Raw genomic sequence first — 27536 nt, 5'->3', positions numbered from 1 at the left:
CCCTTCCCTTTCCCTTCTTCACATCAACCCAACCCATCCCAGCAACGGTCACAGCAACCGACGACTCTCTCTCTTTCTCTCTTACGTTTCACGTCAGATGACAGCCAATTTTTATCCTGGTGATTGCATTTGCAATTCCGATGCACTGCGCCTTCCCATGATAGTAGTGGTGGTGATGGTGGTGGTGGTAGTTCTACCAGTGCAGTTCTCCTGGCCAGCCCTTTTCACTCGCGTGCGATGTTCCGAACCGATTTGTTTCTCGTCTCATCTATTCTATCTTCTCTCTTCTTTTCTCTTTTCTTCTCTTTTATATTTTCACGTCTTTCTATTTCTTTTCTATCTTCTTTTTTTGTTAGGTAGACAGACGATAACCGCAAACGAGACACCGAGGTCTTTTAAATGGAACGATTTTTGTATATATATATATATGTGTGTGTGTGTGTGTAATATTTATCTTTCAGTAAAATCCCTGACGGTAGAAACTGTTAACAAATTTCTATCTTCAAATTGTGTTATAGAAATGGAAACTTTTATTACAGTACGGGAAATATTGTTATATATGGTATAGTTAATAGTAATTAATACTACGTTATGACTCTCTTCTCTCTTTCTCTCTTTCTCTCTTTCTCTATTCAATAATATCTGGAATGAATTGGAAACAGAAACACTCGATATTAATTAATTAAATACATCAAGTAATGAGAAACCAACAGATTGATCTTGTTCGAATAATTGTAAGTATTATATTGATATATACATATATACATCAATTTGGTTACAATTGATTGTAATAATTATTGAATGAAATGATAATATTTGATTGAATTAATTAAAGAAAAAAAAAAGAAAAAAAATTTTTTTTAATTATTTAAAATAAATTTGTATTACTCGTGCAAAACTTGCATTCACTTTATAAATAAATACGTATAAAAAAAAAAAAAAAATATATATATATATATATATATATATATATATATATATATATATTGTTAAAATGTCAAATGATAATATTTGTATGATGAATTAATTAAAAAAGAAACAAAATGTTCTTTAATTATTTAAAATAAATTTTATTACACGTGCAAAACTTGCATTCACTTTATAAATATATACGTACAAAATATATATATTGTTAAAATATCAAATGATAAAGAATTTATTTATTTCCAATATATATCTATATTTTTATGTTTTTTAAATCTTTAAATTTAATACTCATCGTTGAAAAGTTTTTCTTACGAAATAAAAAAACTTTTGTTACAGATATTTCGTTTCTTTCGTTTCACATTTTTGATCATAAATTTTGGAAACGTTGCAAGTTTCTTTACGCTCAATTTTCAAAATAATAAGCTCGTAGAAGAAAAAGAGAGAAAGAGAGGGAGAAGTGTGTATGGGGAAGGAGAAGGTTTGGGTGGAAAAAAAAAAACAGGAGAAGAAAATATAACAAATGGTTTGTGGCAGTGGCGCGAGATAACCCGCAGGTTTCTGGGCATAACCAAAATCCTGGTGGTTGATAAATTATCCAAGGGATTGCAGAATTACGCTCGATCTGCGATCCTTTTCTTGAGAGAAATAAAAAAAGGAAAGAAAAAAAGAAAGAATAAGAAATACATATCTATACATACTGTATATATAGAACATACTTGTACATATATACACATCTTTATCTATTCGTTTTTGATATGAATGCCAATGCGTTTTTTCTTTCTTTCGATTATCTTTCATCTTCCTTTTTTATTAATTTTTTATTTATTTTGTATTTATTATTTATTTATATTATTATTATATATAAAATAAATTTATATTGTATTCCTTTATCTTAACAATTTTAAACGTATATCGAATATTCGATTTTCCAAATAAAAAATAAAAAATAAAATCGGAATAAGATAGAAAAAAAACGTTATTGTTAAAAATGAAGTTGCAAATTATGCTCGGAAAAATTTCTATATGTGGGAGATAAAATTTTATTTTTTTCCCACCATAAAGGAAAAGATAGACACACACACATACTTATGATGTGGATGACGAGCATGAATTCGGGTTCTTTATTACTTATACGAATAAAAGTGAAAAATCGTAAGAAATTTTTAAAGGTCTTTGACGAAAACGAATAGATACATACATGCTTGTGCACTTTTATATGTGTCTTATATATATATATATATATATATATATATATATATATATATATATATATATATATATATATGTTTGTGAAGTATATGTTACGAAGTTTGTGTACATGGATATCCACAGTGTATCCTCCTCGAGGATAATAATAATCGACAAATCGAGTCGACGTTAGTGATGGACGATCTTTCTATATAAGTTCGACGATAAGTAATTTATTTCTTCGGTATAATAAATTCTGTTATGTTCGTCCTCTTTTTCTTTTCATAATAATAGTAATAATAGTAATAGTAGTAGTGATAAGAAAACAGCAATAATATTACTATATACAGGGTGTCCCATAAAACAACTGTATTCACGATTTTTCAAGTACTTAAGATAACCTGGCAAAAAAATAACTTTAAACAAAAGTTGAAATATATTTTTGATTGACTATAGTACAATATTTTTTTTAATTTCTTTTAAGGGTACCTTTATTTTTCTAAATTGCATAATTATCTTATTATTTAATAATTATTAATAGTTATTTTATTATTTATAATTATTTTATTTTATTAAAACTATCTTATTTTATTTCTATATTTTTAACCTTTCAATATTAATACGAATTCAACAAACTAGTATATATTTAGTAGTATTTCGTCGGTAGGATTAATTTTCAAGGTCATCCAAAATTCATAATATACTGATTCATTGAATTCGTATTAATATGAGTTATAACATTGTAAGATTAAAAACATAGGGTGTCATTTAAAAAAATAAAAGTACCCTCTCTTAACACGTTGAATGCCACAGAAATCATTACAAATATTTGAAAAATCGTGAATACAGTTATATGGGACACTCTATATATATATTGAGAAAAAGAGACATAGAAAATGGTATAAGAATAAGAAAGACATTGTTTTTTTGGAATCGAGTATCGTTTTTCCAAAAATACAAATATTGAAGAACGTATATCCAATTCGATTTATCAATCGATATCTTGAAATTCTTGTAAATACGACTGTTAGATGAACGCAATTCATAGATTATAGGTAAAAGATACTTTAATATCTTCTCCCCTTAGTCTCACCCTCTTCCTCATCCCATACCCCCAAGATTTAAGATTTCTCGTAAACGAGATAAAAGAAAATGGCGTATCGACTTTTGTAAATGTGACGTTTGCGATGAAGAGTATCAGAAAATAGATCGTGAAAAAAGTAGATGGACCAGGGGGTGGGGTGGGAGGGAATAAGATTAAGTGTCTTCTTTCAAAGATGATTAGATAAATATTTTCAGGAAATCCTCTAATTCGAAATAAAATCTCTTTTAACGTTCTCGTTATTTGACGACAAAATGAAATAATTATTTGAAATAAATCAATATTTGAATTATCAACAAATATATATATATATATATATATATATATATATATATATATATATATATATATATATATATATATATTTGTTGATAATAAATATATATATTTAACAGATATGGCAGATAGTATATTATTTAAAGAGTATTATATTTCGAACATATATCATAACGATTGCAACATGTTGTTTAAATACTAAGAGGGAAAATTCAACCAAATATTGTTCACTTATAATTAAATGTTCAAATATAATATAGGTAAACGTTATTACGTGTTTGTATTATGCTATATAGATAATTACGTTTAAATGAAATTAATAATAAAAATAATTAATAATAAATTAATAATAAATTAATTTATATAATAAGTTAATATATATAATATTTATAATATCGTATATAATATATAATTAATAATATAAATTAATTTGTATAATAAATTAATAATAAAACCTACGTATTTGACAAATTTAAAAAAGAAAAAAGTGTGCTACTTATAATTAATACCAAAAAAAAATCATAAATATTTTAACTAAACTATAAGTGTCATATTTGAAAAGCATAGATGTTAAAATTTATTTTCCATTAATAACCCTTTGAGTGCTATGGACGCATATATGCGTTTGGTAAAAATTACTAACCTTATCGTTCAAAGCATATACTTGTTTGTTAATATTAATGTAAAATAATAATAATATTTATATATTAAATAATTATATTATATTTAGAAACAAAAACTATTATTAAATATAATTTATTATTAGAATCTGATTAATAATAAATTATTCTGTTCCTACAAAACATTTTAGGTAAAAGTATTCACCACTCAAAGTGGTTAAATTCGTATTAAAGTGAGTCACTTTATGTAAATTACATGTATTTCGTATGTATGCATTTATACATTCTCGTTTTCTAGAATTATGTATTATATTACATATATACATGTATATATATATATCTTTGTAAGATTTGTTAAAATCGTGTATTGTACGTATACGCGTTTGGAGTTTTGCCGAACGCAGGTGTAAATTCACACGACGAACAGCTGGCGTTATCGCATATAGATAACGTTGCGTACCGACAGCTTTTGTGATATATTTTACAGTAACACAAAAGCCATATGTTTACCGTGAAAGTACATAACATTCAAATGGTAGAAAGAGACCTATGAGGAAATCTCGCTTTTACGAGAGGACCATCGATTTTTCTAAACGGTTAACTCTCTCTCTCTCTCTCTCTCTCTCTCCCTCTTTCTGTCTTTCTCCTAAACGAGAGAGATACAATATCGGAACGATTTCAACAAGCATGGGAACTCGTTCGACTTTCCCCTGTATTCCCTGATTTTACGCCAACTTTACGATCTGTTTAAAACGCGTTCACTTTTCTACATGCAAAATGAAAAAAAAAAAGAAAAAAAATCGAAGGAGGGTGAGAGGGAGACTAAAATTTGCCTAATACGTCGAGTGCGTAGATGGTTTGTTTTGTTTTTCCGTTTTTTTTTCTTTCGTTGCTCAAAATTTTTCACACCCTGAAAAATTAGCTCGAAACAACGTTGCACATTCAATTAATATTTTTTTATGAGAAGTGTGAATCTTTTATTTTTTTTCTATTTTTTTTAAACTAGAACCCTTAAACTCTCATATGTAACAAAATAATCGAAGAATAATTTTGTGAAATGAATATTTGTCATATCAAAGAAAAAACAAAAAACAAAAAAATAAAAATGTAAATTTAGAAAAAATTTATAGTCATCAAAAATAAATCTTAAAGGTTATTGTAATAAGGAAAACTACGAGAAAGCTTATCACGTCAGAGGGGGGAGGGGACGCAACAGGTGACGCATCTCGAAATTGTCAACATTTCGTACGACGATAAAATCAGACAGTGGATTCTACAATACACACATACACACAGATGCACACATATGTGTATGGTAGTAACCATGCGTGTATGAGAGAATGCCTTTGTATGCCAGAAGGAATTTGGAACGTTTCAGAAATCAGTTTGAAATGATCAGGATCATTATATAATCGTCGATTCTCGTTCACATCAATTATACTTCGTTATTATAATTATTATCTGTCTATAAAGCGACAACGATAATTTCAATTTGATAGGTTAATGAATCCTTGCCAATATAATTATATTATTTCGTAATATCTGTATAAACGATTTTATTAAATAATGATTAATATAGTTACTTCGTTTACTTTTTAGTGTTTTATTACATACGGACACGATTATAATAATGATAATATTTAATTTGTTGGTTAATTAATTAATAATAATAATTATATTATAGCATAAAATATGTATTATATTATATGTTTGTATTATATTAATTTATATATTTTTTATATTATTTTATAAAATTTTATTAAATTATTATTATAAATTATATTATAAAATTTAATATTATAATATTTATAATATTATTATATTATAAATATATATAAATATTATTATATTATAATTAAATATAAAATATATAAGTATAATATAAAATAATATAAAATTTTATAAAAAATTATTATTATGAACTATTTTTTAAAATTGTATTTAATAAAATTTTATATAAATTTTATTTTATTATTAATATAAATTTAATTATTAATAAAATTTATAAGTAATAATTATTAATTTCATTTATATATTATTCTATAATATTAAAATATTATTTATTTTATAAATTATTTTATAAAATTTAATTTATTTCTAGATACAAAAATGTGTATACGTATCACTGTTGAAATGTAATTTAGTTTATTTTTCACTTTTTAAGTCCTTTTAATAGCCAAAAATCGAATGATGAGTTTAAACAGGATATTTTCACGTGTTACACGCCACGTTTATATATCTAAATACATATACACATATATATAAGATTAAAAAGGCAAAATGATGGAAACATTTGAAAAAAAAAAGTATGTCAAACGTCGATCAAAGGCCCATGTTGTTTGTCATTAAAAGCATTTTTAAAGCTGGCACACATTAAATACCGTAAGACTTCGACAAAACCAAGGACACGAAAAAAGAAAGAATTAATGTGTGTGTGTGTGTATGTGTGCATGTGTAGGTGTAGAAAGAACGGTAAGAAAAAAAAAGAGAGGGTGACTAAAATGAAAATTTTTCAAACGCAAGATTTCAAGCCACACGTAACTCCCACGTAAAGTCTGCTTAAAACGAGAAAAAACGGGTGTGTAAGGGGAGTCAGGGAGGGGGATGGAAATAGAAGGCAGTGTACGGAGATTGGTGGAAGGGTAAATGAGACTGACTCTAAAATATGTGCCTTCGCCATTACGAAGACGTATGTATATGCCGGTGCATACGGTACAGGAAAAAAAAGAAAAAAAAAGAAAAAAAAAATCCTACCCTTAACTCTTCAACGATTTGTACCGTGTTAAGAGCGTTTAAGGTTTCTACATACAGGAAAAGTAACATATATATATATATATATATCTAGGTTTATATGTATGCGTGTGTGTAAGTATACTAACCCATCAGCTCTTAGACGGACAAAAAAAAATCAGAAAGGAATATGCAGGACGGAATTTCTTTTCCATTTTTTTTTTTGTTCTTTTCTTCTACTCATAAAGGATTTAGATATTTTCTCTGTATCTCTCTTCAAAGTAATAAAAAACTTTTACCCTTGTTAGTAGTCAAAAGAATACAAATAGTCGTAACGAGAGAGTAAACCATTTTGTGAAACAATACAAAAATGTCTTCTTAAGATAAGAGAGAAACAGTTATGTATTTTGTGTCTTTTAATTTTATATAATATATATATACCTAATCTAATAAAAAACAAAAGAATATTTCTTATAAAAAATAATAATTACTTAGTTTATAGTACCTATATATATATAGGTACTATAAACTAACTATATATATATATATAATAATTTATATAATATAATAATAATATAATTAATAATAAATATTAATTAATATCTATAATTATTATATTAGTATTTATTATTTAATAATTTATATAAATATAATACTTTTCTTCATGTTATATTTTTGTATAAAAACAAAACCGATGACTGAAAAGATTATATATATACAGAATCACATACAGAATAGTCTATTCAAATCTGTTATAAAATCAAAAACAGTTTTATAAAATGATCATAAAATACAGAAAATTCGTTCCACTTTTCTATCATATGTTAAAAAAATTCTAGAATGACACAATAGCTAGAGAAAGAAACTAGAAGAAAATAAATAAGAAAAAGAAGTAGCAGTAGTAGTAAAATAAGAATAAAAAGAATAAGAAAAAGGAAGTAAAGAATAATGGATAGTACGATTTCCAATCTTTGTGCCCGAAAATCGTCCTTGATCCTCAACCGGAATCACCGCAAAAGGGAAAAGTATAAGATTATATAACCTGACTAGAGAAAACTTCCTTTCTCCCTGACTTTCTTTCGACCTTAGAAAAACCTAAAGAAAGAAAGAAAGAAAGAGAAAGAATGTAGGAATAAAAGAAGAGGGGTAGAAGAAACGTTATAGTGATCTAGAAGAAACCAGAAAGACCATAGAAGGAGGAGAAGGAAAAGGAGTAGGAGTAGAAAGAGTAGAAGGAGCAGGGTAGTGGAGGAAACGGAGAAGCAGTTTGGATTACAGGCAAAATACGTCGAAACGAAATCCCTTCATCCCTTAATACCGATCTTTCCCTCCCTCCCTGGGTTACCTCTTCTATTCCACATTCTTTCTTTTTCTTTCTAAAACCAACCGAATATACCACAGGGTGAGTGGGTGGGGGTGGGTCTTTTTCTTCTTGGTTGCTGATGGTCCACAGTGCAATGCGTTTTCATGACCTAAGACTTGAAGAATGGAGACTCTTGAAAATTCGTACCTACCACCAGAGCCTTCTTCTTCTTCTTCTGATTTCTACCTTCTTTCACTACCCTACACCCTTTTCTTATTCTTTTTCTTTTTTTTCTTTTTTCATTTTATTTTTTTTTCTTTTTTACTTTTCTTCACCTCTATTATTTTACTACCACCACCAGTTCTACCATGCTACCATCGTGATTTCTTTTTTTTTCTACTTTATATATACATCTCACCCCTATTTCTTCGTCTCATTCAACATCTTAGGGAGCAAGAATGAAAAACCTCTGCTGAAAAGATAAAAACTCACCGCCTTACGCCACTTTCTTGCACGAAAGGGAACAAGAGCAAACGTTCTCGGAGAATAAAGAATAAAGTTAGGAAGAAAGAAAGAAAGAAAGAAAGAAAGAAAGAAAGAAAAAAAGAAAGAAAGAGATAGATAGAAAATTTATACCCACACACACACACATATATATATGTATATATGAGAAAATAAGGGAAGATATAGTAACCGGTATCAAAATGTACTTGCTAAGAGAAATGGATTATGGCTTGGAATAGAGATCATGAAAGTCCAACGGAAAGGGAAAGGGCTTGGTTTTTCACGAAGAGATAGGGCTTCTCGTTCCTATCTTCTTCATACTAAAGATGAGATTATACAAGGTGTGTATCTCAATGCGAAAAATTTTTGGTGACATCGTGTACAAGAGTTTATACCCAAGAAAGGGTTTTTAGTTAATCAAATTTATTATACGTGAATGTAATAACGTTTATAAAAATTTGTTACACAAATACACAACCCTTTACCCTTATCTTTACCCCTTCACCTTTCATTCGATTTATTTGTCGAAAAAACAAGTTAGAAGTTTAATTAATTATAATAAATTTACTTACTTTTTTTATATTTGATTTTCTTTCTTTTTATCGTCTCATTTTTGTAAGAATTTATTGTTAGAAGAAATTATTTGAAAGAAAAATAAAAAGGGCTAGATAAGAGGTGGTAGGGGGAGATGTGAATGGGGGAGAGTGTTTGGGTGAAAATGTCATGAATTTTCTGTAAAAGTTTTGAAATCTTTGAAGATATTCTCGTTGACACAACGTTCGAGGAGACGAAGGACGAGAAAAAGGGACGAAATGGAAGAGGATAATAATAAAAGAGTAATAATGAGTGGTAGGAGTGAAAGAGAAATCCTTTTGTTTCTTAGCCAACGTTTTGTTTCAGGATTACGAGCTTATGAACTATCCACGTTTATCTGCGACTACGACGACGACAACTCTCTTCTCTCTTCTCTTCTCCTCTACTCTTCTCTCTTCTACGAGAGAAAAGCAAAAGAGAAAGATAAGTAGGTAGTAGAGCGTAAAGTGGAAAGAGAAAAGCTTTAGGACATAATACAAAAAGGCAATTATCAAAAGTAATCACAAACGCTTGCTAGATATACACAGGTTGATTTTTTTCAAAAGAAATATCTCTCTTTCTCTCTTCCTCTTTCTCTTCAACGACTCTTTTTTAGATTTTCTTTCTTTCTTTTTTGTTTGTTTGTTTCTTCGTTCGCTCGTTCATTCTTTCTTTACGATTAACTTGTCCAGAAATATTTATTATTTTGTTATTTTAATTTATTAATTTTTAATTATTTTATTAATTATTAATCTTTTAATTTAAATTTTATTATTTTAATTTAATTACTAGTAATAATAATAATAATAACAACAATAATAGTAATAGTAATTCCTGGTAATAATAATAATAATAATAATAATAATAATAATAATAATAATAATAATAATAATAATAATAATAATAATAATAATAATAATAATAATAATAATAATAGTAATAATAGTAATAGTAAATAATAAATAAGTGTATATTTTATTTTAATAATAATTAAAATATTTTAAAATTTAAATGTGTATATATCATATATAATTATAACTAACACTAGATTTACGAACTCAGACAATTTGATTAATTAAAAATTTTATTACTATATATATATATATATATATATATATAATTTAAATAATATCCTTTAAAAACATATGTTAATTTTTAATAACTTAATAAAATATACATAAATATTATTTGTTAATAATTAAAAATATAATAAATAAAATATCATCCGTGAATAAAGTGTTAATTCGAATCATGAATTTGATCGATATTCATTTCGTGGCAAAAAAAAATAAAAGAAAAAGAAAGATAATGACAATCTTACCTTATCTTCGAGATGACAGTCGGAGTAAATTCTAACTGACCAAATCCAAGTTCTTGCGGTCTCACGTCATCCAAACTACTGTATCTTACGTAGCTACAGGCTGGCGTAGTAAATGCTGTAAAAGATATCACACAAATTAACATCTACACATGTACATATACAAACTTCGTAACTTTATTCAATATACATGATATTCTAAGAACTTTGAAAAAAAATATACATATATATATATAGAAAAAAAATCCAATATACAATTCATTTTTTGTGGTATAAGTATTAAACGTTCATATCGAAATTGGATTACTAGTAATCGACTTTATTTCTTTTTTTATTTTATTTTATTTTATTTTTTTTTTTTATTTATATTCGTTTACAATGATAGCTTATATTGAGCAAACCAAATAGGACGATAGAGTTCGACATCTATATATATGAAAAAAGAGATATAACATGTGGCGTACGCGTTAACGTTGAAAAATCAATAGCTGCCGGCAGAGTTCTCTTCTGTTTCCTACCTCATTCTATTTCTCTCTTTCTATCTATCTATCTCATCCCCTCTCAATTTCCCTTTCCATAAATAAATATGAATATTACGTATCGGCAAGCAACGGAACAACCCCCCCCCACCCCTATGCGTGTATATATCCAGCGTAAATTTATTATACCCAAAAGATACCGGAGGGGGAGAAAGAGAAAATTCGAACGTTTCGAATCGAGATTCGTTTTTGAAAACGTGTTTCTATGGGCTTTTTTTTCAAAATCATCCCTCTTCCACATTTCTACGCTATTCGCGTCGAATACCTTTTAATAATTCAATTACGAACAGGAATATTTATACATTGTGACAAGTTATAGACATCTACGAAAGGATTTATATTTCTTTTATTATAAATTTTTAATTTATTTTTGTTTTTTGGTTATTTATTTTGTTTACTTTCAACCCCTCCTTTCCCCCTCATTAATCACCGGCTTTGTTTCTATACAAAAATACGACATGAAGAAAATTATTATATGTATATAAATTTTTATATTATTATATTTATATATAATAGATATGTATATAATAGATTATTATATTTATATAATAGAAAATTATATAAAAATATAATAAGAAAATATAATATTATATATTATATATATATTATATTATTATGTTATATATAAATTATTACATTATTATATTTATCATTATATTATATAAATTAATATATTTTAATATCATTATATTATATAAATTTATATAATATAATATTTTATATATATATTATTATATTTATTATTATATTATATTAATATATATACACACAATATAAATTATATTATGTAATATATTATTATATTATAAGATTTAATTTGATTTAAAAAAGAATATAAAAAATCCTACTCTACCTTTCTCTATTTCCCCTATAAAAAAAGAAATAACAAATAACGTTTTAATTTAACGAGAGGGATGAAATTTCTTCCGTATAATTTTCTATTACTTATTCTCATAATGATTCGATAAATAATCTCTCTCTCTCTCTCTTTCTTTATTCATCTTTCTCTCTATTTCACGTGAAAAGTCAATATAGCAAGTATAATCGTGGAAAATGCAAATTCGCATTTCACCATGGATGGTAGTAAAATAATCTTCACGTCGACTTATGAAATCCGAGCACACTTCCGTGTTCCAGCAACCTTCTCAGAGGCATGCCGAGGTAAAAGGTAAATCCTTCGAGGCAACAATGGGGGAATACTAGCAACGAAAAGGAAATAAAGAGAGAAAAAGAAAGAGAAAGAAACGAAAAGAAAGAAAGAGAAAGAGAAAGAGTAGGTTTTCAAGCATTATGCTCAAGGAAAGAGGAAAGAGGAAGGAAAATAGGAACGAAAGGAAGGGGTTATGGGGGTGTGGATAACAGAGAAAGAGGGAAAAAAAGAAAAAAGAAGAAGAAGAGGGTGGTTTGGTCGTCCCAAGGGTAGTATAACTTCTCGATTGTTATTAGGGGATTATTGTTATTAAGTACACATCCAGGACGAACGGGGGAGAGAAGAAAAAAAAAGGAAAAGAATAAGAGAAGAGATTCGTGAAATGGTGAAGCAAAAAGGGATAGAAAAGGTTGGACTGAATAAGAAAAAAAAAATAAATAAAGGGAAGAAAAAAAAAAGTAGTTGGAATAAACAAGATCTACAACACGAGCAGGTGGAGAAGGGGGTGAGGGGTAAGAGTAAGGAAAATAACGGAAAGTAGATATTCCCACTCGTGATTGTACCATAAGCAGAAATAAGTAAGAAACTGAGGTAAAGATTTTCTCGTTTGAGAAGGGAAAAAAGAATATGATGATGTTCATCCACCCCCACTATGGTTCTATGATCCCTACGACATCGAAAAATCTTAAATCCAACTATAGAAAGAGAAAGATTTTGGGTTTGCTCATATTAAAGATAGAAAAAGAATAGAATAGTAAAGAATATGTTAGATAATTTTTTTATCATATTTTACAATTTTTTATTATGATTAAAATTTTATCTTATATAGCAAAAAAAATTTGTTTATATTTTCGCCTATATTTTTAATGTATAAACCATTATTATTAATTTGCAAAACTAATTTAGAAGTAATAAAATTTTAATTTAATTATAATTTTTTAATTTTTTTTTATACCTATTGAATAAACTATAATTATATTAAAATATAATATATATATATATATATATTTATAATATATTATAATATATATATTTATAATATATTATTATTATATATATAAATAATTATATTAAATTATATTAAATAATTATATTATATATATAAATAATATATTATTATTTTAAAAATATACTATTATATTTAATTTATTATATTTTTTTTGTATATTTTATATTTATTTATTATATTTTTATTATATTTAATATATATATATATATATATTAAAATTTTTAATTGCAGATTTTAACTTTCTTTTTTGTTAACTCTTAATGTAAAAAAATATTTAAAAAATTATAGAAATAATCAAATCGTATATATGTTATATATATATGTATTATTAATTATTTCGTTGAGTGTAGTTAATTTAAAAAAATTCACTAATAAGAATCTCATTTAAAAGATGATAGGAGAATCCTCTCATTGATTTTATAATATATCCGTCTTTCTCTCACTTTTTCTTCTTTTTTACTCGTTGATAATAAAGATTACCATCTCTCTCTCTCTCTCTCTCTCTCTCTCTCTCTCTCTCTTTCTCTTCATACATTTTTCTTCTCTTCCTATAAGCTCTTTATTTTCTCTTTTTGCTACGAACTTCCTTTCTATTCTTTTTTCTTTTTCTTCCTTTTTATTCTTTTCCCCTCTTTCTATCACTCTCTCTCTCTCTCTCTCTCTCTCTCTCTCTCTCTCTCTCTCTCTCTCCCCTTTTCAAGGATATTACGTTCAGTTGAGCCGAAGTTAATGAGACGAAAATAAATGCTTGTGAGAGAATATTTCAAATAAACATTGTGCAAATTCGCATCAAAGTATTATTCTATTCGTATTTTGTAAGATTATTATTATTTTATCCTTTTTTAGTAATTTTTTGTTTAATAATTTGTTTTATTTTCTTTACAAAAAACAAAAGTGAATCTTTGATAAAGGAATTTACTAGTAATATAAAACAATTATCTTCATTTATATCAAACTTTACTTAGAAATATTCGTATGAAAGATTGACATAAAAATTGCCACTTTGTGTCAATATTTTCAAAATCTCATATATACAGGGTGTTTCACTAACTCTTGCCATCTAAATAGCTCCGAAAGTATGATAGTAATATAATTCGAAATAATGTCAAAAGAATTAAAACGTATGCCAATATAGAAATTCGATGAAAAATCAAAGAAATCTGAATATAAACGAAATTTGTGTAATATATATATATAATATTTAACATTGAATAATCTTTATATTCGAGATTGACAGAAAATTTTCTGAATATACATTATATATGTATATATATATTCTATATACCATTAATAATTTTAATCTATTGCACCGAATAGAATTGGTGATTCGTTAATACCGATCGATCATCATTTTACGAAGAAAAATTTGTTCGCCTTTCGTTATATGTGAGCTCGTGGGGGTTACGAGTTGAATCGTTTCATCTTGTGCCAGCAATTTCCCACACCGTACCGAATAACGGAATTACTACACACGTATATATATATATATATATATATATATATATATGTATGTATATATGTATGGTCGTGTACTCGTGAAGATAGAACGTCGATCGAAAGTGAAAGATAGAGATAGATATATATAGATAGTGTGTGTGAGAGAGAGGGAGAGAGAGAGAGAGAGAGAGAGAGAGAGAAAGAGAGAAAGATAGAGAATGTGAGAATGCGAGAGGAAGTTGAAGTGGTTTAGTTTCGCTATGCTGTGAATTCGCGAGAAGTGCAATAGTCACGCTTATAAGTTCAGCCACGCGTTCTAGCACACTACTGGCAGTTCTAGTCTTTACAAATTAATTCGTACTGATCTCTCTCTCTCTCTCTCTTTTCTCTCTCATGTATTTCGTAAAGTACTAATTGGTATTGTTAAAATTCACATTTACCATCAAAGCAATGTTATAAACGTCTGTCTTATTCGGTTAACGAATTGTTAACATTTTCTCATTGAATATTTTGTAATAATGTTTAATCCTTTAAAAGATTATAATATATCAAGAGAAATATATTATACACCAAAGTTGTTTATATTCTTTGTTTATTGCATAGTTTGTTCTGGTTTTTTTTTTTTTGTAACATTGAACGTGCCATTTATAAAACTATTTGTGTAAGATAAAAATATATAGAAATACATATAGAAAATATATAGAATTACATTTTCATTTGAATTTGTTCATTAATTTGATATATGTATTTCAATTTGGTTTAATTTATAATCTCAATTTAGGATAGAAAAACTATTGATTTACAATGAAGTATAACAACACTCGTATAAGATAATAATTGGAAAAATATATAGAATTACATTTTCATTTGAATTTGTTCATTAATTTGATATATTTTGATATGGTTTAATTTATATTCTCAATTTAGTATAACAAAACTATTAAATTGCAATGTAAATCATAATAACACTTGTGTAAGATAATTGCAAAAATATATAGAATTACATTTGAGTAACAAAATTATATAAAATTCATATTTGAATTTGTTTATTAATTTGATATACATATGTATTTCAATTCGGTTTAATTTATAATCTCAATTTAGTATAGAAAAACTATTGAATTACAATGAAGTATAATAACACTCGTGTAAAATAATAATTTCAAAAAATATATAAAGGACTATGCATTTGGGTAACAACGTTACATAGAATTAGTAATTTTAACGAGATCATGGTTTGAATGTCTGTCGATTTCCTAGATTTTACACGTTCATTTCGGGATGCGCTAACAGTAGTGGTACATGCATGATGACTGCCCTATATAGTGGCTTATACTACTGGTGGTTCATACATGTTTATCACATCAAACAGCTTGTACCACTAATAGTACAAACGTAATAGTACAAACATTCAATTCATTTCATTCGAATGATCAACGTTTCGTTGCATCTATGAAAAAAACAAAAAAACTAATTTCTGATATTAGATCATAAAAAAAATAAAACAAAGATGAACATAATTAATATTTGAATGAATTAACCACTTAAGTGAGGCAAATGAAATATTTTATTGTATAAGTATAACCACAATGTGTTAAATGAATCCTGTAAAAATTAAATTAATAAACACGTATAACAAAAATGAAAACAAAAAGAAAAAGAAGAAAATAAATTTTAGATATGTGTACATCGTTTGATATTTTATAAATTAATAAACATAAGCATGTGACCAATGGTTGTATCAAATAATATATATATATATATATATCAATTTTTCTGAATAGTCAGTTAAATACAATCAATCTAATCAATCAAATCAGTCAACGAGAATTTGACCTAGAAAACGATTGATGATAATAGCTTGACGAAGAGTTTTTTTTTCTTTCTTTTTTTTTTCTTTGTTTTTTTTTTTCAAAGAACTTCGATTTATTCGACAACGATGACGACGACGATGACGATGTTACTGAGACTACCTATACTAACAACTAGTAAGCATTTGAACTGCGTAACGAAGGTGCTCGTTAAATAATTAGGGCGACACCGAGCCTCGAAAGAGTCGTTCTTTTGAATTACACGTTTTCGTAGTAACACGATTGGCGAATAGTACCAAGAAATAATAAGCAAATAGTGTGAGGAAGTAAAGAGAAGGAAGGAAGGAAGAAAGAAAGAAGAGGAAGAGGAAAGGAAATAGCAAAGAGAGAGAGAGAGAGAGAGAGAGAGAGAGAGAGAGAGAAAAGAATAAAAGAAAGGAAAAGACACGCATAAACGCCAGTTCGTCGAGTACTATATGACGTATATTCTCGTTTATTTCTACGCTACTGCAGTTTCTCTTTGAATGGTATGAAAACGGGTTGGGTCATGAAGCTCCAGAAATCGTCTCGTAACCGGGAACTATATAGTTCCCGTATATATACATATATACTAAAATAATACTATATATATAATAAACTATATTATATATATACTATATATACTTATAGTATCTATATCCATAAATATATATGTATAGACTACGCACAGAAAACATATGTATATAATGAATATATATACACTTAAAATTAAAATAAAAATAAATAAAGTAATATTAGATTAAACGAAGAACAATACCAATGTTTAAAGAAAAAGAAAAAATAAGAAAAAAATAATAATAATAGAAGAAGAAGAAGAAGTAGAGGAAAAGGGATAAGATTTAGCAATAATGGGTATTTTCTTTTAACCCAAAGGCTGTGGTAAATTTACGCACTTTGAGCACCGCGTTTATTCCGTTTAACTCACGAAGTAATATTGCAAGGGAACAAGTCCGATAAGGGGTAGGTAGGGAGGGAGGGGGTGGAGGAGTCGAGTGCAAGCCAACGAGCATGTCGGCCAAAGAGTGGAGTGCCGTTGCTAACTTGATTTTTCCCAGAAAGACGCTTCGCTTTCGCAAGAGAATTGTAGGGAAAAACGGGAAACAGGAAAAAAAGGGAAGGACGTTTGGATATCGCTGAAAGAAACTGCCATGATGGTCTTTCGTGAAGCTTCGAAGAGGATGGGCAACCAATTTTTGTGAGTGCACCTTGAAATAATCATAGCTTCTACCTAAGTGGCTCTCTACGTGTATATGTTTGTGTATATGTGTATTTATATATTTTATATATTTATATATATGTTTTGTATAACTGTATATGTATTAAATATATATATATATGTATGTATTTTATTTTTTCATTTTTCTTTTTCTTTTACGTCTAGACGGTAATATCAAATACATATATCCATCATCCGCGAAAGCTTGGCAACTTCAACTTGCTGTCCTCCAAGAGAGTCTCTGGTACTACCCTAAACATCCTCATGCTATCTAGCTAAAACACCACCCTGAAAATAACTTATACACCAATATTAACACGCGAATGCATTTTCATCTTGAGAGAGAAGAAATAAAAAATAAAATAAAGGAAAAAGAATTATCTACGATCTTCAAGATAATTCAGTTGGAAACATATTTTGATCTGTAAGTAAAGAGTATCCTTAGGATTATAATTTTCAAAAAGAAAAACAACAAAACAAAACAATAAAAAAGGTACCGAGTGAAAATAAAATAAAAAATGGAACAAGAATGGTTATGGTAAAACAAATTTATTATTTTGTAAAAATAAAAATTATTTGGTAAAACAAATAAGTATATTATCAAATCATTATAATATCATTTGATTTGATCTTTGTACTAAATATTTATAGTAATAAATATTAGTTAATTTATATATTTAATTTTATATATATTTATTATATTAATATTAGTTAATAAATATTAGTTATATAGTTAATATTTTATATATTTACCAAATTTTTATATAAAATCAAAATTATACCAAAATATTCATAGTAAAGTTTATACAATATCAACATAGAATGAGATAACAACAAACTAACGAAGGAAGTAAACGACCTAAGAACACGATGCCAATGGTACCATAACTCGTTCATTATGGCCAAAAGGAGGTTAGTGGAAAGGACATTCCTAAGAAAGGTTTACACACCATCTATACGCCATAAGATATCATCCGCGGATGGCTAGAATGATATTCGGTGGTCTTAAGGTAACATTGCTGTAAAGACACGGAGTAGTATCTGTACAGATATGGTGGTCTATACGGGGATGTTATATAATATTCATACACCGGTATTGCATCTTGAGTGGTGCCATTAAAGAACATGGGGCGTAACCATCGCGGTCTCATGGCGGTGAGTTTATTGTGTTCTCTTGGCGTCTTAATCAGAACCACTCATCATCCCACTTTCCTTTAAGCCTCAAACCTTGAGATCCCTTTACTTCTCTTTCTATATATCTAAAACCTTTTCCCTTTCTATGCAGAAACATCTTCTCTTCACCGATCACGAGAATCATCATCATTCCTACCACCATAAACACCATGGAATTTTTCTTCTTTTAGAATAGTGTATGTTTTCAATGAAAAATTGTTTATGATTTTCTTTGAATATAGGGGATGCATTTTTTTTTATATTGTTCATAAGTGTTAGTAAAAATTAATAATATATTGTAAAATATATCATATTTATTATTTTACTATTATTTATTTTATCATTATTAACTATTTTACTATTTTAGAAAAACAGTAATTAGGGTGAAATAAAAGTTCGTACGTTTATTCTATTATATAAATTGTGTTAATATATAAACTGTATGTGAATTATTATTGCAAAATTTACAATGAAAGTATTAATTGTAAACTTATGAACTTTTGCATCATCCTAATATATTAACCTCGATATATTATTTTCCAATCGAAAAACTAGAAAAAGAAACAATTTTCTTTATATCAACATTCGTCCAATAGAAATACGTTTTTTAATTAAAAACAATATTGAGGGAATAGACATACAATAGATACAATATATAGATAGAAATATATATATATTCTTTCCTATTCATGAATCGTTCTCATTCTAGTCGTTCTAGTGTAAATTCGTATAGAGAGAAAATTTACTTCCGTTTAAGATGCTAGGAACGATAATAGTAAGTTACGTTGAAGTAACAATGTGTGCGAAATGAGTAAAGTAAACTCTTAGAAAGAGAAAACTTATACTTTCTCAATCTTCTCTCACATCTTCTAACACACACACACACACACACACACACTCTCTCTCTTTCTCATTTATTCGCAAGACCAGTAACCATCTTTTGTGACGTCGAACGTCGAATGATAAAGAGACAATTTATGTCATCAAGAACGCATCGTAGTCGACAACGAATTCTCCTCCCTCCCCTTACCCCATTTTCCCAAACCCCGTTGTCTACTACCACCACCCCCTTCTCTTACCAGTTTTCCTCCCACCCCATACCCTTTTCTCGTCGTCAGAAGGGACGTTAAGTATTCATCGGGCGTTTTCGCGCTTCGTGCCTTCTCGTCTTCATGGTGAACCTCGTGGCGTGCCTTCAAAAAGAAGGATCCGAGAGACGTGCACCCATAACCGCCATTATCGTATCCCAGGCATCTTCCCCCACCCCTATTTTTCTTCATTTTTCTTCTTATTTTTTTTCTCAACCTTCTTCGTTATCTTTGTCTTCCCTTTAGCACAGTTTCTCTCTCTCTCTTTCTTCTTCTTTTTCTTTTTCTTCGACAGACTTCTTAATGCCCACGTTCTTCCTTCGAGTAGTGCCTTCAAACCAACCCAAAACCCCCATAGGAATTACGCGTTAAAGGTAGAAAATAATAATTCCGTGTGGTTTCTACCTCCTACCCCCTTCTACCCTTTCCTTTTTTTCTTCTTCTTCTTACCATTCGTCGATGCTTCAAAGCGTTCGTTGAATATCCGAGTATCTCGATTCTCTCTCTTTCTCTCTCTCTCTCTCTCTCTCTCTCTCTCACTTATACATACATGCACGTATACACACACATACATATACTCTTACTACCTCCATCTCTATCTTTATTTCTGTCTCTCTTCTCGTCTTTCCGACCAATCGAATTTCCTTAATGGATCCTAGACGCCAACTTCAAACCAACCTCGAGATGTTCCATCGAAATGATAATAGTAGATCAATTCCAAGACCTTCTGATCTATAGACGAAAATACGTTGAGTGCTGCTGGTTCCATTTTAAAAAAAAAACTACCCATAAAAATTTTTAGTTATTTTGATATTATTAAATTAAAGCTTTGTGGATGTTTTATTAATTATTTTTTTAAATTGTTTGAATGGTGGGGTGAGTTGTGGAAAGCAATTTATATTTATATATATTTTACTAGGACACTAAAAATCAACGCGTAGGCTTTTTAAAAAAATAATATTTAAATTTTACATATATTTAAATAATAAATAATTATTATTATAATATTTAATTCGTTTATACAAGAGACAGATAACATATGTTCTAATTCTTTAACCTATTTTCTCTGATCATTATTTCAAATGTTATAATAATTGTTGGTAAAAAAATATAAAAATAAAAAGTAAATAATTATCTTGAGTGGGTGGTAGCTGAGTGAGTATCGAAACAAATAATTGGGTTTCGGGTGATTTCAGGAAGGTTCTCATTAAATTGTCGTTCTCCATTAACCGTTCTCTGGCCATGTTTCGGAGTGGGGGGAGAGGATCTTAACCAATGCCGACATGCTAAGAGCTTTTGGCCCCTACCAAGCATACTCCTCTCTCTCTCTCTCTCTCTCTCTCTCTCTCTCTCTCTCTCATACACACACATACACTCTCTCACAGTCTTTTCCTTTCAAGCTTTATAGGATTCCGTAGCTTTTTCCAAGAGATTGTAGGACGGTTGGGTACCCGAGCGTTCTTCCTCAGAAGGAAAAAGAGAGGTTAGGTTATCGGAAGATGTGGTTCGGTAAAAAAGAACCAAATGAAAAACTTCTTTCCAACGTAGAAGAAATGGACTTGTGTATAGGACGAAATTGCAAGTTCTTCCCGTCCACGTTCAGAAAACCTCCGTTTGGTTAACTAACCTTCTCTTTTCTAACTTGAAAATATACTTAAAAATACTTTTCTCAAGAGTAAGACCATTATCAATAACTAGAACCTTTTTGATTCTGACGAGTAAAAGTAACATATTGCCTTCATCTTGAAATTTTTTAACATTCGTAAGTTATGTTTTTTTTTTAAATGAAAATCTAGGGAAAAATTCTAGGGATCTAGAAAAATATTTGAACGAAAAATTTGGGATCATTTATATTCTATAAAAATTTATTTAACTTTCACAGATCATTGCTGAATGTAAATTAATATTATAAATATAGAATAAAAATCTACTATTTACAGTTACTATATATATATACTATAATGCAGTTATTATAAATGCAAAATAAAAATTTACTATATACAGTTATAAAAATTTAATGATCAATTATTTTAACGTAATTCATTTATTATATAATATAATTGAATTTAATTCGTAGAAAATACTTTTAAAAATGATAGAAACTCTATTTTCGTTATTTTCTTTTTATTTTTACTTTTCTTCTTCGTTTTTTTTTTTTTTTTGAAGAGAACAAAAATGGAAGGAATGAATTGAGAAACTTTAACGTTTAATTGACCGTATCTGATCGATGATCTTACTACTTACTTACTTGTCTTTTTATTTTTATTTTATTTATTTTATTTTTTTTTCAGATAAAAGAATGATTGTAAGAGCAAAGTACTGTAAATAAATGTTGTTTACGAAATTCAATTGTTTAAAAAAAAAACCAATTGCGAAACTAGCTTCGCTTACTCTCGTAGTTTCGAAGATAGCAAAGAAACCGAGAGAGACAGAGAGAAACAAAAGGGGAAAAAAAGAGAAAAAATAGACTTAAAAGAGATGAGACGAATCAACAAAAAAAAAATATACAAAGAAAGATTTTTTTTATCCGTGGTAGCAAAGGAGAAAAGATTGTCTACCTTTTTCCCTTACCCTTCTTCGTCTTGTCACCATCCTTCCTTCATCCCACACAATTAACCCTTTTTTTTCTCCTATCTCCAACGAAGTCATGAAGTTAATAGTTGTAAAATATTAAACTAGTTTATCCTCGATATTATTATTTATTTAAACAGTAAAATTTTCTATAATGAAAAAATAATATTTTATAATGTTTTAGATGAAATAGATAGCTTAAAATTTAATATAATAATTATTTAATATAATTTAATTGTAATATAATTAATAAATTAATAATATTATAAATATATTATTATATAATTAATTTATTATAAATTATTATAATATAAATTGTATATAATATTTTATTTATATTAATTTATATAATATATATATATATATATATATATATAATATAATTATATTTTATAATTATATATTATATTATTAGATTTTATTTATTATTTAATTATATAATTATATTTTATATGTTTAATTACGTATAGTTATATATATATTACATAAAAAATTATATATTATATAATTTTATATAATATATAAAACTCTATTATCTTTTATCTCTTTTTATACATATTTATATATTAAGATTCACATGGTGAATATCAACGCATACCAAATACGTTGGTGAAAGACCGAATATTTGAGTATATTCTTATATATTAATATTTCGAGCATATACCAAGCAATGTAAAGAATCCTAACATTCTTCAATTTCAATCTTTTATGGTAACATATACATATACACATATATAAGTTATAAATATACACATATACTATATATAGATCCCTATATGAGAATAAAAAGAAAAAGAAAAAGATATATATAATGTATATAAATATATAGATAGATAGAGATGACATAGAACAATTCCAGGAGGACTTGGAGACAAAAAGTACGCGAGGAAAACGAGCGTTTAGTTCTGTAACGACGCGAGTAAATCACGAAGGATGCCAACTAGCCTGCGGCTACGGATATTTGCCCGCTTTTCATATCTCGTTTATTTCTTCTTTATTTTTTTCTTTTTCTTTCTCTCTTTCTCTCTCTTTTTCTTTCACCCTCTCTAACCTTCTCTAACCAACCAACCCACCCGACCCCTCTCTATTTTACTCTCTCTCTCTCTTTCTTTTTGCAATCGTGAGTTACTGGAAAGACTTGAGAATGACTCAGGATAATAAATCAGCCGAAACGATCTAGTTTTATTTTTATTTTTTTTTTTTTTTTTTTACTCAACCCCTTCAGACTTTTCTTCATCTCGCGAACGACATTTCTAAGCTCATCGATATTATTTCGACAAGTTTGTGAGAAAAATACGTGACTCTTAGGAGTATTGACTAAAAGAAGGAGTAAGAGAGAGAGAGAGAGAGAGAGAAAGAGAGAGAAAAAAACGATTTTTTAATGTTCGTAAAAGGTTGCTTCACTATTTTACCGATAAATGTTAGATCTCGTTGAGAACGTAAAACTTTAAAGGAAGTTTTTAAAATCAAACGAGTGGGGAGGAGTGCTCGTAAATTTGATTACAACGGGTGTCGATCAAAAGCTTCGTGTTCGTGTTCAGATACCCATTTGCAATGTCGAAACCTGTAAGACCTTTTTCCCATTGAACCGAACTTTCGATTTTTTTTTCTTTTTATTTCATAGACAAAATAAAATGAATGAAAGGAGAAACGTGGATATTAAAGAAAAGAATTAAACTTTCATTTTTAAAAATGATCGATAAAGAAGAAAATTTTCTTTTATTTTTGTTTGTTTGTTTCTAAAATTTTGTCGTATTTTTCTTTTTTTTTTTATATTATCGAAATCGTTTTTACTTTGAGAAACATCAAAATTCGTTTGCATGCAAAATACTGAAACGAAATGACGAAAAAAAGGGGTGAGGGGTGTGTAGAAGGAAAAAAATTAAAAAAAAGTAAAAGTAGAAAAGATAAGTAGCGTTTCAACTTGAAAGAATGCGAAAACGTGCCCTTTTTTTATATTCTTTTTTTATTTTCAAGTATTTTGAAAGAAAAACAAATCTTGAGATACTCGAAAGTTTCGATTGTTTCTCTTCTGCTGTTGCAACTACTACCGCAATTGCCTTCTTCTTCTTTCTGATCACTTTTTCGCAATATTTGTTATTTTCTTTTCCGAGAAAATCGTAAAAGTTCATCCTACCTTTTCTCTTTAAAACAAAAGTTCGTAGAAAATATTTGTTTTACTAGAGAGTTATTTGCTAAATTTTGAACTCACAAAATTTTCGTTTAATAATTATTATAAATATTCATTTTTAAACAGATTTTAAAAATGATTTTTCTCGTAATTTCAAGCAAATGAGTTATGAGCGTCAAATTAGTCAAAATTTCATTCGAAAAATTTCATTTAAATCAAATGTACGAAATAACGTGCTATTTACGATATCAATAAAATGAGAAATAATAATCGAATTTTTTTTTATATCTCCGATTTGAATACCTTATTACGAGGATTTAATAACAAAATGAATAAAATAAAAAAAATAAATAAACAAAAAAACAGAACATTTAAAAGAACTATCCATTAAAAGTATTACACACACCCACACACGTGCAGTTGCATGTACTCACAAATGTAAAAATTTCATCATAACAAACATATAAAAAAATTATTTAAAAATGTTTGTCTCTTTAATGTTTTTCACGAATATACATTTATTAACATCCACTTTATACTTCAAGCTTCATTTTTGCAGTATAGCATACTTTTTTTAAGTTGAACTTATGCTAACAAAGTCATACGAGACTTTTTCGCGTATGCATACGAGGGGTGACAATGAGATAGGATAAAATCATCCCTCCTTTCTTCATATACTAATTTACCGTTTTGGAGTTGAACTGACTTATATGTAAAAACACATTTGCGACGTATCTTCTAGCATGATTACAAAAAATATAGTCGAGTCATACAAGCAACCGGTGAGTTCTTATGTTGATATTTAATCGTCTCGGTTAGGTAAACGAGATCCCAGTACTACTATTAATTTCACGATCCTTTCGGTCTCTCTACTCTGCATATATGAAGGGGATAATAGAAAACAAAGTGGTGGGTTGGAATTTTTAAAAAAATGGAAAAAAAAGATATAAAACATACATCTGTTAAAAACTGTTCCTCTAGTATATATATACTATGAAAACGTTGAATGTATTATATATTCGTATTATATAATTATTTAAATATATTATAGTAATATTATTATTTTATATATATTTTTATTTTTTAAATATTAATATTAATATTAATATTAATATTAATATTTATTATATTACATATATAATATTATTATATTATATTCATTATAGAGTGAGAGAGAGAGAGAGAGAGAGAGAAAGAGAGAGAGAGAGTATATAGTCTATATTATTTACTCTATAATATTACTACTATAATATTTATTATATATTTCTACTAATATTAATATTAATTTATAATGTAGTATATATTCGTATTGTATAATTATTATAATATTTGTAATAATATTAATTTCTTATTGTTTTATTTTTTAAATATTATTATTAATGTTTATTATATTATGTTATATTTATTATATATATGTAGGAGAGTTTTAAGTGTAGCAGAGGTAGACAAAAACTAGTATTCAGTCCTTTCTGTAGATCTTGTTTTATTGAAAAGGAAAAATCTATTCAGATTAAAAGAAAAGATTAGGTTGGCCATAAAACCATAAACGAACCTTGAGGGTTATTAGGATATTGGTGTAATAAAAAACCATGTGTGCAGTGTAGGGACCCTTTGAAGAATTTCCGATACCTGTGTAAACATATGCGATGCCATAAAAAGGGGTAACATTCCGATGTGCTAGATTAAGTTTCTGTATGCATAGTTCCCACTACCGAAAACCATAGGCTGTACCTGTCGGTGGACTATGGGGTGGATCCTTATGCTATTGGTCAGTAAGATTTGTAAGCTTCTTCCCTCTCAAAAAGGGGTGTAGATGATTTCTGATATAAAAGACATGGAAAGGAATAAGAAAGCAGAGTCTCGGGGGTAGAAGTAAAAGAGTCTCGGGGGTAGAAGTAAAAGAGTCTCGGTGGTAGAAGTAAAGGAGTCTCGGTGGTAGAAGTAATGTAGTCTTAGTCGTAGAAGTAGAACAGTAGCACTCGTAGCCTTAGTTAGATATCAGTTGTAACAGTCGCAGTTGTATCAGTTGTAACAGTCGTAAGAATTCAGTCGCTCATCTAAGTTGTAACCGTAAGATTGTGAAACTAATATTGTACCTTTTCTAATACTTGTTTTAAATAAATCTTATTAGTAGGATTAAACTGGGTGTATGTTCACCTCGCACCTCTCACCCTAAATAGATTTATCCCTACATATATATAATATATAGGTTATATTACTTACTCTATATTATTACTATTGTAATATTTATAATAGTAATATTATTATTATTATAGCATATATGTAATATTTATATTATATATTTATAATATAACATTAATATTAATTTATAGTATATTATATATTCGTACTATATAATTATTATAATTTTTGTAATAATATTTGTAATAATAATAATTTCTTATATATTTTTAATTTCCAAATATTAATATTAGTATTTAATTAAAAAATTATATTATAATATTTTATAATAATTATATAATAATTTAACGTATTATATAATTATATCATATATTTAAAAAAAGAAATATTATTTAGTTAAAAAATAATTTAAATGTTTAACTAAAAATAATTAACCCTTTCGTTAACGATTTAAAAAAAGATAAAAAGGAAAATAATCAAATACGTCGATCAAAATATTGCGAATGAAAAAAAGACAATTAATATTAATAAAAGAGAAAGAGAGAGAGAGAGAGAGAGAGAGAGAGAAGAAATATATTACGCAACGATGATGCAACTCAGTTATTAAAAACGTTTTTAATTTTTAGATTTTTTATTTTTTTCTAGAAAACCTTCAATCCTCATCAAAATGGTTCGTGATAAAAACCATG

At 27.5% G+C, this 27536-nt stretch overlaps 1 protein-coding gene across 2 annotated transcripts in view; it reads right to left on the bottom strand.

The window, feature by feature from the left end:
• The window catches only part of LOC107068637 (uncharacterized), a 206099-nt gene that overhangs the window by 93198 nt on the left and 85365 nt on the right, over window positions 1–27536 (bottom strand). For both annotated transcript variants that reach the window (XM_089176806.1, XM_089176805.1), the window contains one exon: window positions 10545–10659. In XM_089176806.1, the coding sequence (XP_089032932.1) occupies window positions 10545–10659 (115 nt within the window). The remainder of the gene's footprint in view (window positions 1–10544; window positions 10660–27536) is intronic.

The sequence above is a fragment of the Polistes dominula genome, unplaced genomic scaffold (assembly GCF_049000335.1).
Source record: "Polistes dominula isolate Pdom_NZ unplaced genomic scaffold, Pdom_raw_medaka contig_12, whole genome shotgun sequence".
Classification (NCBI taxonomy): domain Eukaryota; kingdom Metazoa; phylum Arthropoda; class Insecta; order Hymenoptera; family Vespidae; genus Polistes; species Polistes dominula.
The sequence above is the reverse complement of the archived record's forward strand: the minus strand, read 5'-3'. Positions and strand labels throughout refer to the sequence as shown.